Genomic DNA, 15,918 nt, shown 5'->3' on the forward strand with positions numbered 1-15,918 from the left:
TATGCACATACAGGAACCCAGATTTGGCACAGAATCTCTCAGAGCAAAATAGTCCTGTCCCATTGTTTCATATTCTGCATTCATGATGCCAATAGAAATTCCCAGTGAAGAATTGGTGGCAAATAGAAAGCAGAGTTCAGCAGAGCAAAATTCAGAGGGTAATGATGGTGAAAAACTTAATTACCTTATAGGACACTACAAATCTTTTAAAGTTTCACTAATACATGTCTCAGTTTATAGCAAACGCACACCTAGGAAAGCAGACTTAGAGATTAAATCTCACCTCTGGATGTGTATTCATACCCAGTACTGGCATGCTGATGGTATTACAGATGGTTGTTGCATTAAGTGAAGGGCTTTTTGGATGGGATGATCAATTGAAATCCACTTTCCTCATTGCAAAAAGGAAAGGGAATAGTTCTGGTATCCTATGTTAAGAAAGCACTACATTCTGATCGGAGTTTCATGTGAGTACAAATAGGGTCAACATCCAGCCCTGCTCATGAGCTAATGTTAAGTACACAGTTGCCAATTCTGCAGTCCTAGTGGTTCAAAAGCTCTCAATTTCTTCTTCAAGGAAAGTTTTGTGGAAGTAATGTAGTACTGGAATACTAAAGGCTTTGAGGAGCCTTTGAAATTGAGTGAGCAATGTGTAAGTTGAAATTAGTTGCTTATGTATTTAAGCATACAAGTAATAATATATGGAGATATACCTATCTCATCGAACTGGAAGATACTAATGCTTTGAGATTCTTGCCCAGGCCCATTCCCAGTGGTGAGCAGTAATCCATGAAGCGGAGGACCAATTTGAGAGGTCCTGCTGCAGTGCAGACAAGGAAAGGCAGAGAAGAAGGAAAAGAGTGGCAAAAAGCGCCCCATACCCTCCAACAGCTACGAACACCTGTCCCTTTTGCGATAAGACCTGTGGCTTCAGAATCAGGCTGATCAGCCATCAATGAACTCACAAATAGGAGGGCGATATGGAGATGTCTTATTGTTATTGAGTGACCACCAAGAGAAAGAAAATATTTATGCTTTGAAAATTGAGACAATTATGAAAATTCTTTGACTGTCCTTTTTAATGGAAATTAATCACAAGTAATTTTAAAGGACTACATTAAATAAATTGTGACAATCTATCTTAAATACACAACATCCAAAGTTATGGATGAAATTCCATCCTTAACCACAGATACCTAATGATTTCAGCATTTGAAAGTAAGTGGATTTGATTGCAATACCACATGTGCTGCAAGACCAAGACACAAGGGAATGAATTTCAGATTGATTCTTCTGGTATTTACAGATGTACAACAGGCCTTTATGTCTCTTCCAGGTTGTATGTCCTGCCTTAATTCTTCTGCACTTTGATCATACCTTCTATTGAGATAAATTCCCATATAAATCACAATAATGGTAATAGATGATGGCTTGGCTCTGGAAAAAATGCTGATGAGCAACTGACTGCTCTCTTACCACTGACATCTTTTGTGTCTGTATGTGTTCGCCATTATGATTTACAAATGGGCCACATCAGACCAGTATTCCTTAGTTCCACTTACTAAACAAACTCCTGAATAGCCAGAATTTCTAAAGCAGAGCAAAGCATGACCTAAAATACACAGTGGAACTAGAAATTACAGATACCATTTAAGTAAAACATATCAAGGACACGGACTTGTTCCTTTCTGACATCTCCACACCTCTTCCATTATTTAGAGTTATCTCATATGCATCTCACCCTAGAAGGATGGCAGGGGAGGAGGAGGGCAAGTATATATCTTCTCACCCTTTTCTTATTTTCTCACAAATAGCTATCATAACTTCTGAACTCAGTACCCTCAGATTTAGCCCTCAGGCAAAACCTAGGCTGAGTCTATAGAGAAAATTCTTTAAAACCATTGCCTGCTAAACATTATATGTGAATAACTACAATTGCTATTTAAAAAACAAAAACAAAAACCTTTGGTGGATGCACTTTTTATTGCCACACTTAAGTATCTACCTCCATATTTTAAAGAATTTAAATCCTACAACCAACTAAAAAAGAAAAAAATCTTGTCAATTTACAAAGACAATTATTTTTTGTTAAGAGCTGACATGTTGTCCAAAATGTGCAGAACACTGCTCACAATTTTGTAATGTATCCTGGCATTTTTTCTTTGCAAGCATTAATTTTCAGTCTGCAGATCCTTCTCTGGCTGCTTTCCTTCGCTCCCCCTCTCTCTTTGCAGCGATCTGAACACCTTTGCTTTGTTCCACCTCCTCCTCCGCCACCCCCCTCCAGCTGTCCATCTTCCCAACCCTTGTAAATTCACTAGTTTTCATGAGCACTTTAGAATTAAGCCTCCTTCCCCAACCACAGCACGAAAGAGGGAATATATAAATAACATTTCTTGTCTGTACAAAAGCATGCTTTTTTACCTTCTGGATAGTTTGCTGCGTGACCTCCCCTTTGCCTCTCGGGCGAGCAGAAGCAAAGGCAACCGACATGCTGGGTTTTTTTAAGGTGTCTATAATATATTGCTCCTAGGCTCTAATAATATTGTTATTATCTGGCTGCTATTGCTGTGCAAAGATTCTCCGCAGTGCATGGGGAGGGGAGGCAGCGCAGATGGTACAATCTGTGCCCTGCAGTGAGTCAGGGGCACTGCACCAAGAGCCTGCATGCACCACCCTTGCCCTGATGCCTCCGATCCCAACGCAAGCTGGGGACCAGCTGCTGAGATTTGCGAAGGAGGGGTAAAGTCAACCGAGCTGTCCCCCCTCCTTTCCCACCTCCCCTTTGATCTGCACATGGTGCATCCCTGCTGCTGGGTTTCCTGTCGCAGGCGAACAGCATGTTTCTGCCTTTGCCAAGAGCGGCCCAGTGCGTCAAGTGCGTAGGAAAAGAAGCTGGGTACGCCAAGCTCGCCGCGGAAAACCGACAAGCCAAGTGCCTACGTCAAATGCGTAGGGGAGGCAGGCAGGTACGCGAAAGGTGCAGGTCCGATGCCTGGCACGCCGGATCGAACTGGGATCTTCCTCCCACAGGCGTACGTCAGGATGCAGATCCTCCTACTCATTTGGCGTAAGGGCCGCCTTCGGCGTACGTTGTGAATGGCGCGGCTCCGGAAGCGGCGCCAGGCGCAGGGCGGAGGCATGAGTGTGCTCTTTTGAGGGAACTTGTGGGTTCCGGTGCGTGCGGCTCGCGAGGCCCTGAGAACGCGGCGGAGCCATGAGCTACGACCGGGCTATCACCGTCTTCTCGCCGGACGGCCACCTCTTCCAGGTGGAATACGCGCAGGAGGCGGTGAAGAAGGGCTCCACCGCGGTGAGTGAGTGAGGGCCGGGAGCGGGCCGCGCCTCGCCGCCGGCGGGAATGGCCGCCGCTTCTGGGTCCAGCGGGCGGGTGGACGGGCGGGGAAACCAGTGGAAGGGCCGGGGTAGCTGGGGGCTGTGGTGGAGAGATCTGTGGAGAAGTGGGGGGAGGGGCCTGTGGAGAGGTGGGGGGTCGGGAGCGAAGTGTGGGGGGTGTCGGTGGGGGGAGGGGCTAGGGAGAGTGAGGGCATCGGGCAGGGGTTGAACCCCAGGCAGTGTATGACAAGATGCTCCAACGAGCCAGAGCTGAGCCCCTTGTCTTGGAAGGACCTTTCACGGTAACGCCTTTCCCGGGACACTGGCACAGTTGGGAACTGGATAAGCAGCTACGGTCGGGCCTTTGAGCCTCGGTGCTCCCTACCTCCCGTTGGAGGAGGAGTGGCGAATATCTGGGAGTAATATTATAATAAACTTGAGCCCCAACCCAGTAGATCATAATAAGTCACTGAGGCAAATGGTATGTGGAGCAAAGAGGTCTGACAGTTCCTGCATTGCCTTTTTGGCCCCCCACGGTTTTTTTCTGCAAGATTGACCGTTATATGTGGGGGGAAAAAGACGTGTATGAAATTTTTCAGGGTGACAGCAGTAGGGGAAAAAGTAATTCACCAGAACAGTGAACCTTGTATAGCTATTTACCACTTATAAAGTGCAGGGTAACAGTGACTCAGGTGTAGAATGTGCCACGGGGTGTGCAGAAATTTTTAATTATTTAAAATAGCTTTTCCAACTGCGTGGGTCATTGTTCAGCAAAAAACAATTCAGGTTGAAATTCTCTTTGGGTACTTTGTCATCCAGCAACATGGATTGTCTGGCAGGACAGTGGACCAGAGAGCTCTAGCTGTGCAGGGTGCAGCAGAGCCCTGCTGGTGGCATGGAACCCCACTGGTAGTCTGTTCTGGGGAGCCCCAGGAGCAGCCCTGGAGCAGGAGCTAGGTCAGGGAGCCCAACTGTGGGTAGCACAGCCCCAGTCAGGAGCTTGCCAGGAGCCCTGCAGTGGGGAGTTGAGTTGTGGCACAAAGCTCTGCAGCTGCAGGGACCCCTGTTGGGGCAGCCCTGCCAGCATGGGGAGCTCAGCAGTGCAAGGAGCTGGTCAGGGCTGTGGACATCCCTGAGGCACTGGGAGCCAGGGCAGAGGGGGAGCCCCACTGGCAACCCTACAGCCACAGGGAGCCTGGCTGGCACTGAGGGGAGACCCACAGGAGGAGTGGGGACCCAGCTGTGGAAAGGAGCCCCACTGGCAGCCCGCTGGCACAGGGTGCCCAGCTGGGGTTAGGTGGAGCACAGCAGTCTCGCAGCTGCAGGGACTCTGGCCAGCGCACCCCAGCAGCCTAGTGGCAGCAAGCTAGCTGGGACAGAGAGCTCAGACTGCAGCCATATGCCCTCCTACCCTCTGCCCTCCAGGCAGCCTGAGGCCTGACTGCCCCTTCTCTGGCAAATCTCCTCATTTGGAACCAGTCAGGTCCCAAGGGTGCTGGACAACGGAGGTGCAACCTGTATATCTCTTTTTAACTCCTCAGTATGCAAACAGCTGGAAGAATTTAATCTTCTTCTAAAATATTTGCATTTGGCATGACCGTAACAAACTTCAAGTCCAAACAGACTTTTAGAAAGTAATGAGAATGGGGATATGTCAAGTGAAAGGTTGGTTGTAGCTTTCATTATGTGATAATCTGTAATAAGGCAAAGTTGAAACAGGTATGGGAACATCATAAATCAAATTGTGAAGAAAGAACCAAATTTTCCAGTCAAGGTGTGCATAGGATGATCTGAGAGTTGGTATACAGAGAAAGCAGTGAATGGATGGGCTGTGTTTATGTTTAGGACTGTGGATTATGCAACAATCTGAGTTGGCCCTGATTTACCACCATAATAAGTAGTCAACTGTGGTAACAACAGCATTCTTAATTCAGTTTGGATTTAAGGCTATGTCTACCCTAGGCAAGAAGATTAACTGTAGATACGCAGTTTCAGCTATGGCAATTGTGTAGCTAGAATTGATAACATCTGCACCCTGTTTGTCTGGCCATCCTTACTAAAGGTCGACAGGAGAGATTCTTCCATTAACTTCCCTTCCTGCTCACTTCTTGTGAGGTGTACAGGGATTGTGACCGGAGAGATTGATTTTTCGTGTTCCTACCAGATGCACTAAATCGAACACCAGAGGACTGACCCCTGAGCAGGTCTATCTTCCGGGCTAGTGCAGACATAGGCTAAACATAAAGCACAACTACACTACAAGCACTAATGTATGCTTGTGGGAATTATTTTGTGGCATGTTCATGATAAAGCCCTTCAGTTGCTGATAAAATGGACCACTTTCTCCTGTTTTAAATCAGTTTTTTGGCAGCAGAGTCCATACTGAAGTAAAACATTCGAAGCTTCATATGAATTTTTTTTTTTTTTTTTTTAAGAAAAGTCTATACCTATTATAGGCCTGTTGGTCATATGTTAACGGTCGTTGGTTTTGAATGCATTTAAGGTTGGTGTACGAGGAAAAGAGATTGTTGTTCTTGGTGTGGAAAAGAAATCTGTGGCAAAACTTCAGGATGAAAGAACTGTGAGGAAGATCTGTGCCCTTGATGACAATGTCTGCATGGCTTTTGCAGGTATGCACTGTCTGACTGTTAAATGTTCATTGTGTTAAGCTGGAAACAGACTTCAGAATTAAGGGGTCATTACTGGAACATTGCTGTGCTGCATAGAATTTATGAATGATGAAAATCAAATTCTTTTGAACAACTGGTGGTGGAAAGAAGATGGATTATTATATTTTGGTGTTTTCTGATTCCTTTAGATTACAATGCCTAAAAGGATATTCTGCAGAACCAGCAATTTAATGAGGAAAATGTCTTTACGTTAGGAGCTTGTATGATGCAATAGAATAAATGTGAGGCTGGAACCTGGGATTTGGTGTGTTTTCATCCTAGTTGTGGCAGAGGTTGCATTGTGACTGAGGGGAGGGGAATAAATGGAAATGCAAGTAAAACAATCTTGTTATCCATAAAATGGGCAATGTATGTTAACAGGCTGAACTAAAGAAACTCTCCCCATTTGAATCTGACCCCAGGACTAACTTATACAAGCTCTTTATAAAACTAAGATAGAAAGAAAAAATTACATTTAAAAAGAATTATTCTGGCTACAATGATTGGAGCACAAATGTTGCAGCACAAAGAACTTGAAAGTGACTTGACTGACTTTCATTGTCCAAACGAAGGGAGTTAGGAAAAAGAAACAACTAATGTAATGATAAATCCAAAATGCTTTCACTTTCAGTGTTAGTAACATAATTCTTAAGTGCTGTACAGTTGTAAATGATTTTTCTTTGCACAGATATCCAAATCAGTGGACCACAGTATTCTTCTTTAGATTCAGACACATCTGTCATTCTTGCAAGCTAACTTTTGCTGTTCCTAATCCTTTGTACTTATTATGGCAACAGTAGCATCAAACTTTACCTCTCACCAGGAGAACGAACAAATTCATTTGGATCTGTCACTTCTTTACGAGGAAGTACACAATATAAGCAATACAGTAGAAATCTTTGAGGACAGATATTTTGCTATACTGTTATTAGCTGGGCTACTGTCACTTTGCTAACAGATGTTTTGGACACATGTTTGAGCATCTTTTCAGTTCATGAACATGTGAAAGATAAAACCTAAAACTCTCTTCATGACACATCCCCTTTTTATTACCCATCGCTCTTGTCTTATTTAGATTGTGAGTTCTTTTAGGCAGGGATTGTCTGTCTGGTGCTAAGTGCACATTTGAGGACATAATGAACTATATTGTTTCAGGGCTCACAGCTGATGCCAGAATAGTTATTAATAGGGCCCGTGTGGAGTGTCAAAGCCATAGACTTACTGTAGAGGATCCAGTCACCGTGGAGTACATCACACGTTACATCGCTAGCCTGAAACAGGTAAACTACATAGCACAGAGTTGTCTTTCTCCATTCATTGGTTTTTTTCTACATATATATAAAAATGTGTTGCCTGAGAATCAGACAACTAAAACCTAAGTTTGGGTTGCCTTCTGCTTTTACACTAATGAAAAAGCCTGGGTAACAGAGCTTACCCAGCTCTCCTTTGTCTGATGCTACAGCAGCAATATCCAACAAAGAAGATGGGTAACGAAGGGGAGCAATGAGGTACGTCATCAGTTTCTCCCAAAGACAGGGAAATTTAAAGAGTTAACTTACTGGGATAGCATTATGGCACTTATCTTGTATTAATAGCAGAAGTGTGCTGATCTGCAAACATTAATTCACGCGGATAGTTTTTTCTTGCTTGCCAAAGATTTACTAGAAGAACATGGTAATGAGACCTAATAAAGATATTTTTATAAAATATATTAGGAACTTTTATTTAAAATTAAATATAGTATTAGTGGACAGATAAGTACATTCCATGGTGCATTTTTATGTAATATCTTCCTTCTACATTACACTCAATTATCTCCACTAATTAGAGTCCAATTTATGCATTGTCAATCTATAGTGTAAGCTATTTACTCATGAAAGCTTATTGCAGACTTATTTTACTGCAAGGGAATAATCTTTCATATAACTATTTTTATTCTGACAGGAAACCCAAATCTTTTAAAAACTTGTTTCACAAACAATGTGTCTAATTCTGTATTTTCTGTCTGAAATTGCTGCCAAAATAATTGGCAAAAAATGCAGGAGTGGGCCTCTGCACAGATGTAAATGGGATGTGCGTACTCTTTAGCATTATGAAGCACCACCAGCTGTTGAACAGCTTGTTTCTTTTCACAAAGTATCTCAAGTCTCAGAAATTTGGGATCTTAGCATTTACTGGACTTTGAGGGAGTTTAAGGAGTTTTCTGAGCCTTTCTGTCAATATAGATTGGTGAAGGTTTTTTTTTTTTTATTAGGTCTCTATGATCATCACTACTGCTAATCAATTTACACAAGTTAATTCCCTAGATATGTCTGAATATCTTAACAGTTGTTTAAAATTTTTAAGGTGGTAGTAATTAATTCAGAAGTAGCTAAGAAAAGCTATTTTTGGAAACATCCTTTTATATGCTTTGGTTAATGGGTGGCCTACAGTTCAAGAAATCCTGTCTTGGAACCACGAGGGGAGAGAACCACCCAGTAACAAATGATATGGGAAATACCTAGGATAAACTTTCTATATTGCCACTGTTGCACAACTGCTACTTCAGAAATCATATGCTTGTACAGAAGTTTCTGACATAAGCTGTCTTGTTTCTCAGCGGTATACTCAAAGTAATGGCCGCAGACCTTTTGGGATATCTGCCCTTATTGTGGGATTTGACTTTGATGGAACTCCCAGACTCTATCAGACTGACCCTTCTGGCACTTACCATGCTTGGAAGGTGAGTTGACTCTGCCTGCTTGCTGAGATTAAGTGAAATATCATTCAGCAGCTATGGGGAAATCAATTTTTTCTGGGAGATGGACTTGGTGGTTGTTACACACTATATGATCTGAGAGTCAGTGGAAGAGAGCTGTCTGTTAGCCTGACGCTAGTTTGCCAGCTGCAAAAACATTCTGAGAGAGCAACAACTATTGTGGCTGTTGTGTCCCAACTGTAAATGGGAAAGATGCTCATTATGTTTATGAAGATGTAGTCAAGGCAAAAGGTTGAATACCCAAATCGATACTATATGAATTGTAAGATTTTTAGCTTCTGCCTGAAAATCTCAGCAAAAAAAGCACATTAGCAAAACTTAGTATGAGCTTCATATTGTGTTTGTAATAATTTTAATATGTAACACTTACTTTTTCATATTTTTCCTCTAAAAGTTGAATTGGAAGAAACAACCAGTATTTAGTACAGCTAGCAGGCCAGAGAATAAAACTTTACTGTGGAAACCTTCCCTAACCCTCCTGAAAACATGCTCATGCTTTTATTTCTGTTAAGTATCTTCCAACACTTTTATAGTGTTCTTAGCATCATTAACTTCTTAACATGGGTGAGTAGCAATGATACTATTAAGCAGGATGCTGAATTTTCTGAATGGTTATTCATAATATGTACAACAGGGTATCTGGTTTGCTGGGAATTTGCATCATTTTGTTTTTACTGTCTCAATTTAGAGTTCTTTGAAAAGTATTGAACCCCCAAAAACTTACACCTACTCTTCCCTGCAATTATTGCAGGCTAATGCCATTGGGAGAGGAGCCAAGTCTGTACGTGAATTCCTGGAGAAAAACTATACTGATGAAGCCATCGAAACAGATGATCTGACCATTAAACTTGTCATCAAGGCTCTTCTTGAAGTAAGTGTGTCTCAGCCTGCTGAAAATGTTTAGTGTATTATTCTCAGGTCTTTCCTGTTCATTCACCCTAAATCATCCATACCGTCTAGAGCAGGGGTGAGGAACCTATGACCTGGGCGTTTGACCCAGACCATGAGGCATGAAGGTCACTTTGCCCTCCAGCTCTATAGAGCCCTCCCTGCTACCAAGCGGGGGAGCCCTGAGCCGGATCCAGGTAAGTCAGGACTGGATCTGGCCCAGAGGCTTTGCCAGGCAAGGAGGAAGAAGTGGGCTGTGTGCTGCTGCTCACCCTAGCTGGAGTGGCAACACATGGAAGGGCTGGCTTGGAGGCTGTTCACTGCTTCTCCTGTTGTCAGGAATCATGGCCATTGGGAACAGGTGGGGAGAGCTATGTATGCCTTTGTAAGCTGTGCAGGTGTTTTCTCCCCAGGGCTACTATGGCCCAGGTGGAGCACTCCCACCCATGATGGCCTTTGGGGGGCTGAAGCCAACCCCTTGCTGGGGTTGGGCCTGCTCCAGCCCATACTGCTTAACCAGTTAAACTTTAACATCCCCACTCTTGAATGTGCTGAGTTGAAGTACAGTTCATTTGAGTGAAGAGGGTTATTTTACCATGCTAATAGTTGTAATGAAATATGCAGCTTTGGTGAAGGGAAAGAAAACGTTCCCATCAGTGAGTGAGAGATTTAAGCAGAATTGAGCTATAGCATAAGGAATCCTATTCCAAGCCTCTCATCTTTTTTGACTACTTCAGGTTGTACAATCAGGTGGGAAGAACATTGAGCTGGCCGTTATGAGACGAGATCAGCCACTCAAGGTAACTGTTTTAGCAGTATTGTTCACCATTGCTACTCCTGAATATTCTCTACTTTTCTTCATGTATGACTTCCATTGACTTGTTCAGCAGCTTTACCTTCAGGGCAAATGCAAAATGATTTCTAAGTAAAGCAAAAAAAAAAAAAACCCCTCCCCCCCTCCGTTGCAGGCAGATACACTTGCCCTATCCAAGTAGACTCAATTTTCTATTCAAAAGTAGATTTCACATTTGAATGAATCCTCTGTTGGTATCTTAAGGTTCACTTATTTTTTTTCTCTTTTCTTACAGATTTTAAGTCCTGAAGAAATTGAGAAGTATGTTGCTGAAATTGAAAAAGAAAAAGAGGAAAACGAAAAGAAAAAACAGAAGAAAACATCATGAATAAAATCCAATTGCGTAGCTGCTTGTTTTTAATTCAATCATGGGTTATTCTGTATAGATATGTAGGCATTCCATTCATTCATACTGTGTCCCTCTGAGACCTACAATAAACCTATTGATTTTTTTAAACTTTTTATTTTAAATGTTTGTTCCTTGGATTTTAAACTAGATTCATACATCTGGTTACAGAAGAGCCAGAGTAATCACAGTATCTTTACCCCTTACTTATTTATAAATCTCTTGAACCTTGCTACTGCTCTCCTTGTTCAGTGGCTACAGCTCACTGGATAGATCTAGCATAATTATAAAAGTGTATGATTCCAACTAGTTTTCTCTCATTTGACAGTACTTCTATTTTACAAAGGTTCCTCCTAACTGGTAATCTAGAAGTCATGTGACAGTCATTTCTGTGATAAGCACAAATTAGGGCTAGGAGCAACAGATCCAGCTGTGGGGTTGCAGTGCCTGCTCTGCTGCTACTTCAGTGTTGTGAAAACACAATAGCATGTTACATGCTCTTGTATGTGGTGGATTTGGCACTTGTTTTTAAAATGCAAAAAGTTTATCTGAACATGACTTGAAATAAATGATGCCCACAGGTGTAACAGGCACCAAAGGGCCTAATCTACCAGTCCCCTGCCTGTATTTAAAATAAACTACAAGAGTTTTTTGCACATGTTGCAATAAACATTGAACTAGCTCATTTTGCCAGAGATTGATGCTTAGTGACTTTAGACTAGTTGCTCCTGGTGGAAGGGAGCTGAGAGTATTCTTTAGGGTCAGAGTTAAATCAGTTCTGCAGCTATAGCAAACTAGCTATGTTATTCTGAAGACATTTCTTGTTCAAGCTCATTAGCCACACTCAACTAGCCAAGCAGCCACATGTAACTTCAGTAGTAGATGCCATGGCTCTGCTGATTATGCTCCCTCTTGTAGCATTCATAGGGTCTGTTCAACATAGTCTTTTCCCTGCTTGTAGAAGCTCCACTCAGTATTATCTTCTGTCTTTTAGGAAGCTGCATTTTTAGAAAGTCTAAACATGAAGTTTCTATTTACACAGGCACTACTCATCAAAAGCATGCTATGATTTACAAAAAAGTTACTTAGCTACTAGAGGGTCTATCAGCTTAAGTTCCTGATGTAGCCATGGAATCAAACTCTAAAGTCTAGAGCCCTTGGCCCAGGTGCCCAGATGAGTTAGTAAGTACATGCAGCTGGATCTTTAACAAATAAGGGTTTTATTTCAAGATGACCAGCTATATTTCCTATTTATACAAATCACTAATTTTTGAAAGATCAGCTATCAAACCCCTTTCAATTCTGTCTTAGGTCATATTTGTATGAAAACTCAGCATGCATGACAGTACTACTGTCACCAGTGTTGTGACGGACAGCAAATTACAAAAGAATAGTTCTGAATGAGAAACATTTACTTAATAACTGGAAAATACAACCTCTCTCAATGCTGTGGGTTGTAATATCACTTTGGAGAAAGGAAGAGCAAGACAGAAAGAGCAGCTTCAAAAATGGCAGTACAGGGACTACAGAACTGTATTTTACATTATCATGAAGTGCAGCTTATCTTAAAGCTATTACCAGAGCTTGCAATGCCCTCTGCGCTCTCCCTGGAGGAGTAAAGAATGAATGTAAGCTTTAATGGAACCCCTTTAACCATTTGCTAAGGGAATGGGAAATGCTGCTTCTCTGTTTTTTGTACTCCGATGTACCAAGAGGACCTAAAATGTACTTAAGAAAGCTTTTCTTTCAGCCCTCAAGTTATGTAGCAGCTGGATATTCCTGGTGTAAGACACTGCAAGCACAGCTTGGTATCAATCCTATCTTTGTAGGTGGAGGAAATCACCACCACTGCCTGCTGTGCCAAGCTCCATTCCCTTTGAAGGTCCAGCAACACAAAGGCAATAGCACATGTAGAGAGAATCCTATCCCACGTCTCATATATCAGATAAAGAAAACTTGCATTGAGAACACCCTTATCATTCAATTAGTATTGAGGGCAGTCTACAAACTTCCACCCAAATAAGAGAAAGATGTACTAGACTATGTACTGTCAAAACAAAAAAGCAGTCCAGTAGCACTTTACAGACTAACAATTTATTAGGTGATGAGCTTTTGTGGGACAGACCCACTTCTTCAGACCATGGCCATATCAAAACAGACTCAATATTTAAGGCACAGAGAACCAAAAATAGTAATCAAGGTTGACAAATCAAACATCATTCCACCCAAATAGTGTGCGACTTGAAACCTATTAAGGTGCTATTTGTGTGTCTGCACACAGCCTTGCATTCATCTTGCGGTAAAAAAGGCGATTGATTGTAAGGATGGTTTACTACTCACTTCAGCTTCCTGAAACAGATGATTACTTTGATGTAGATCCAGTTCTGCGTACTTCAGCCTTAAGGGGCCCGTCAGGTTAGCTAATTGATGTTAAATCTGCATGTTTGTATGTGAACCAGCCTTCACTGGTCACAAAACGTGGTTTAAGAGTTTCCCATGCTTGTTCAGAAAACCAGAACAGACCAAGCTTGAAATTGATATTTTTAAGGCCATTAAAAAAAGTTTGGTCTTAACACATCTGTCTATACCAACGTCTCCTTGCAAAGGAAAAATCCTTTGCAGAGTAGCAGTGATTGCTGTATTTCCTGCACAAGTGGACAGGTTGCATATTTAAATACAAACCATATTATATAGTAACAGAAGGAGCTGTGCTAGTCTATATACTATCAACACAAAAAAGCAGTCAAGTAGCACTTTAAAGACTAACAAAATAATTTATTAGGTGAGCTTTCATGGAACAGACCCACTTCTTCAGACCATAGCCATACCAGAACAGATTCTGGTCTGAAGAAGTGGGTGTGTCCCACAAAAGCTCACCTAATAAATTATTTTGTTAGTCTTTAAAGACACTGCTTTTTTGTTTTAAACCATATCAGGAATAAAATACCTCTCCACTCCCTCAGGATAAAAGGATAAAGCCCCCAGTCACCGTTGCTGCTTCCTCCTCCCCATTTCCTGGCTGGGGAATAGCAGCAGCACCACAGGGAGCTGCTTCCTACCCATGCACAGATTGGGATGGCAGGAATGCACACCCACCCACGGGGTGACTCATGGGGATTCCACATGCCCCTGCCCACCCATGCTCAGTCCATGCTCCTCCCCTTCATGTCCCCTCACACACTTCTTGCTGCAGAAGTACTGCACTACTTGCAAGGAGTGCAGCTACAGGCCCTCTCACCTCTCCCTAGAGCTGCATGAGCGTGGAAACACACTGCTCTCAGCCAAGCCACTCAGAGGAGAGGCAGGACGACCCCCTGCCTTCACTGAAGCAGAGTAGTTCTGACAGTGAGTGGGGGAAAATGCACAAACACTTCCCATACACCCATGTTTCTTCTGCCCACCCACTCCACTGCATCCCAGCACCTTAACAGTGGATCTGTCTGCAGTTGGGTAGCAGGAATTCAGGCCCCAATGCACTGACACCCACACAGGCACTGGTTCCATAAGAACCAAGCCAAGTATTCCTGGACTATTTCCACACTCCCTCAGCTTCAGGTGTACCTCACTGTAGAAGCCAGTGTAGTTCTCAGGGATATAGCCAAGAGGGACCTCTGATGGCAGTTACTCAGCACCAAGGTCTGTTTGTGGTCCAGGCCAGTCTTCAGCTTAGGTCACATATGCCACGGTCTCCTAGCTCAGGACCTCCATACAGATGTCTGGCTCCTCTAGCCATTGAGCAGGTGATAGAGTTCAGTGAGATGCTCTTCCCACCTCTGGCTCAGTGGGTTGCCGCTCTACCCCTCCAGAGTTATATTCTGAGACCTAGCAATTAGCATTAGATGTCTAGGCTTCTTCTATGGAGAAGTAACCTCAATGTAATCAACTGAAACGGCCTGTTTCTACCCTCTTGAAGCAAGGAGGCTGGACTTCTCTAAGCAACTTGCACAGGAAAGAGACCATCAACGTTGGCCTGGAATGCTATTAAGGCTCACTTTCAGTGGTTTGATGGCATATACAGAGAAGTTACTCACTGTAGTAACGATGGTTCTTTGAGATGTGTCCCCGTGGGTGCTCCACGATAGGTGTCGGGCTTGCCCCGGCGCCGCAGATCGCATCTTTCCAGCAGTTTCTGCCGGACCGCACATGCGCTGGCGCACGCCGCTCCCTTCCATGCTCCCAGCCACGTGCGCGATCTGGTCCCTGCCAGTTCCTTGACCGACCGCCTCAGATGCTCCTGAAAAAACAATGAACAGAGATCCGAAGCGGGGAGGATGGGCGGGTGGTGGAGCACCCACGGGGACACATCTCGAAGAACCATCGTTACTACGGTGAGTAACTTCTCTTTCTTCGAGTGTCCCCATGGGTGCTCCACGATAGGTGACTAGCCAGCAGTAAGCCAAGAAAGGAGGTGGGTAATCGGTTTATGTGCAGCTTGCCCCTGAAAGGACTGCTGTCGAGAGGCAGGTATCCTCTTGGAATACCCGCCAAGCATTATGCCCTACACCGAAGGTGTCATAGGATGACCAGGTCGCCGCTCTGCAGATGTCTTTTAGCATGATGCCCTTGAAAAAGGCAGTTGATGCTGCCACTGCCCTGGTGGAGTAAGCCCTAGGCGGGGCCAGTAAAGGGGTTTTCCGAAGTTCGTAGCACATCTTTATGCAGGACACAATATGCTTAGAGATTCTCTGTGAAGAGAGACCCTCTCCTTTTGACGTGGGAGCGAGAGAGACTAGGAGTCTGTCCGTTTTCTGGAAGGACTTAGTCCCATCTATGTAGAAGGCCAACGCCCTCCTCACATCCAGGAGATGCAGGCGTGCCTCCTTGCTGGAGCTGTGAGGCTTCGGGTAAAACGAGGGTAAAACTATAGGCTCGTTAAGGTGGAACTCTGAGGAAACTTTTGGAACGAAGGCTGGGTGCAGCCGTAAGGTTACCGCCTCCTTTGAGGATACTGTGCAAGGCGGCGTTGCCATAACTGCTGCGAGCTCACTCACCCTGTGAGCTGACGTGATTGCAAGAAGGTTGTCTTTATCGTAAGGAGACGGAGGGAAACTGTGGCTAAGGGTTCAAA

The 15,918-nt window shown here is 43.6% G+C and overlaps 2 protein-coding genes across 2 annotated transcripts in view; one reads left to right on the forward strand and one right to left on the reverse strand.

Moving 5' to 3' along the window:
* SS18L1 (SS18L1 subunit of BAF chromatin remodeling complex) overlaps nt 1-2,717 on the reverse strand; it is a 43,753-nt gene extending 41,036 nt beyond the window's left edge. Inside the window, exon 1 of the mRNA XM_075011681.1 lies at nt 2,425-2,717. Within this exon, the coding sequence (XP_074867782.1) occupies nt 2,425-2,493 (69 nt within the window). The 5' untranslated portion in view covers nt 2,494-2,717. The remainder of the gene's footprint in view (nt 1-2,424) is intronic.
* A 384-nt stretch (nt 2,718-3,101) lies between these two features.
* On the forward strand, nt 3,102-10,961 carry PSMA7 (proteasome 20S subunit alpha 7). Its single transcript, XM_075011684.1, has 7 exons — nt 3,102-3,313; nt 5,840-5,966; nt 7,161-7,285; nt 8,605-8,727; nt 9,515-9,634; nt 10,389-10,451; nt 10,740-10,961. The coding sequence occupies exons 1-7, from the start codon at nt 3,218-3,220 to the stop codon at nt 10,830-10,832; spliced, it is 747 nt and encodes a 248-aa protein (XP_074867785.1). The 5' UTR covers nt 3,102-3,217; the 3' UTR covers nt 10,833-10,961.
* Nucleotides 10,962-15,918: the final 4,957 nt, after the last annotated feature.

This window comes from Carettochelys insculpta, chromosome 17 (genome assembly GCF_033958435.1).
Source record: "Carettochelys insculpta isolate YL-2023 chromosome 17, ASM3395843v1, whole genome shotgun sequence".
Taxonomy (NCBI): Eukaryota; Metazoa; Chordata; order Testudines; family Carettochelyidae; genus Carettochelys; species Carettochelys insculpta.

Excerpts from the sequence above, each read along its gene's own strand:
- PSMA7 (XM_075011684.1), top strand. The coding sequence starts at position 3,218 with ATGAGCTACGACCGGGCTATCACCGTCTTCTCGCCGGACGGCCACCTC. Across the intron at positions 3,314-5,839 it reads TGAAGAAGGGCTCCACCGCG|GTTGGTGTACGAGGAAAAGA; the intron begins GTGAGTGAGTGA and ends AATGCATTTAAG. Across the intron at positions 9,635-10,388 it reads TCATCAAGGCTCTTCTTGAA|GTTGTACAATCAGGTGGGAA; the intron begins GTAAGTGTGTCT and ends TGACTACTTCAG.